This window comes from Fulmarus glacialis, unplaced genomic scaffold (genome assembly GCF_000690835.1).
Source record: "Fulmarus glacialis isolate BGI_N327 unplaced genomic scaffold, ASM69083v1 scaffold44093, whole genome shotgun sequence".
Lineage (NCBI taxonomy): Eukaryota > Metazoa > Chordata > Aves > Procellariiformes > Procellariidae > Fulmarus > Fulmarus glacialis.
The window spans coordinates 109-1456 of NW_009204412.1; the positions used below are offsets into that span (position 1 = coordinate 109).

The window sequence follows — 1348 nt, forward strand, 5'->3', positions numbered from 1 at the left end:
ACCAAGCATGGGTAGACTGCATCTTTACAGGCTCTGCAGCGCATCATTGCTTTGTTCCCTTCAGTAGGCTACATGTGACAAGAAAGCAAGCGTTAACAGGCCTGCTACTTTTAGTGTGCTAAAAAGGTGCTAGCAGCTCTGCAGCAAAGATGCTCAGGCTGCAGCTGCAAGAAATGGCAGCATACTCTGGAGCAGGGTCACTAAGCATGCAGTGACATAAACTGCATTCAGAAAACAGGCCACAGGGAGATAAATTTCCAAAGCTGAGCTAAGCTTCAGTTATTTATTCTAGCTTACGCATGGGATAGCTTGACTTCCATTTCTTCAGTCTATTAAACAGCTGCATACTATTGCTGATTTTTTTTTTTTTGGCTGCTGATATTCTTCACAGCATACGTAACACTGGAAGGCTACACTGACTAGCCTAGGAGACACACAAAGCCCATGGGGAAAAAGGGTAAAGAATGATCATATAATTAAGTATGAGACTTTGAGCAGGGAAAGGTTCATGGACTTGGTTCTAACTTAGCACACAATTTCAGACAACCCTCTCTATTAAAACAGATATTTCATTTTCCTCCAACCTTTGGCTTATGGGAGACTGTTAAGCTTTACCATGCTGTATAAACTAGTAATTGTTAATACACAATGTGGCCATAGGAACATCTTATAGTTTTATATTCACATTTTCAACATATGGCTAGATTCCTTTCTGCATTGAAAACATGGCCTGCTGAAACTCAGACAAATGTGACACATTTTCTATTAGTGAAGTCATTGACATTGCTATTTTCAGTGCGCCAGTAGGCTGTTCTAATGCAAGAAATTTATTCCCCCATACTAAAAACAGCACATGAAGGGTTAATGAACATACAAGAGGCAGACTGAGATGGCAGCTTATATAGGTTGCCCCTGCCCAAAAATGCAGCATTTTCAGTCTTTAAAACACAGCATAAGAAATTTAATTGCATCCTTTTTATTTCAAATGCAGGATAATTCCCTGAGTAAGCAGCTTTTTACTTAAATAAAACTTTTCCAGAACTTAAAATAAACGTGTGGCACAAGTTCACACAGCTGACGGTGAGCTGGAGACGGCACGTTCTTTGGCCCAGGGAAGCAGAGGCCTGGCAGGAGCTCTTTAACTATTCATTTCCAAAGCTTCACACTGCACTGTCACCAGCCTCCTTCAGTACAGCAGTCTCCCCCACATCTACATCTCCTCTCCGACTGATCTCTGGGTTTTGACTTACTCTTTGACTACTCTGCCATGAAAGGGATTTTTCATATTTGGTCTTAAAAAGTAATCCATGACCTGAAGAAGCAAGGATGTGAGGGGGGAGGGGGGAGG

General features: G+C 41.7%; 1 protein-coding gene across 1 annotated transcript in view; it reads right to left on the reverse strand.

The window, feature by feature from the left end:
- Positions 1 to 749: 749 nt before the first annotated feature.
- The window catches only part of DUS1L (dihydrouridine synthase 1-like (S. cerevisiae)), a gene marked incomplete at its 5' end in the record, with an annotated part of 11619 nt that continues 11020 nt past the window's right edge, over positions 750 to 1348 (reverse strand). Inside the window, one exon of the mRNA XM_009574983.1 lies at positions 750 to 1312. Coding sequence (XP_009573278.1) covers positions 1161 to 1312 — 152 coding nt within the window. The remainder of the gene's footprint in view (positions 1313 to 1348) is intronic.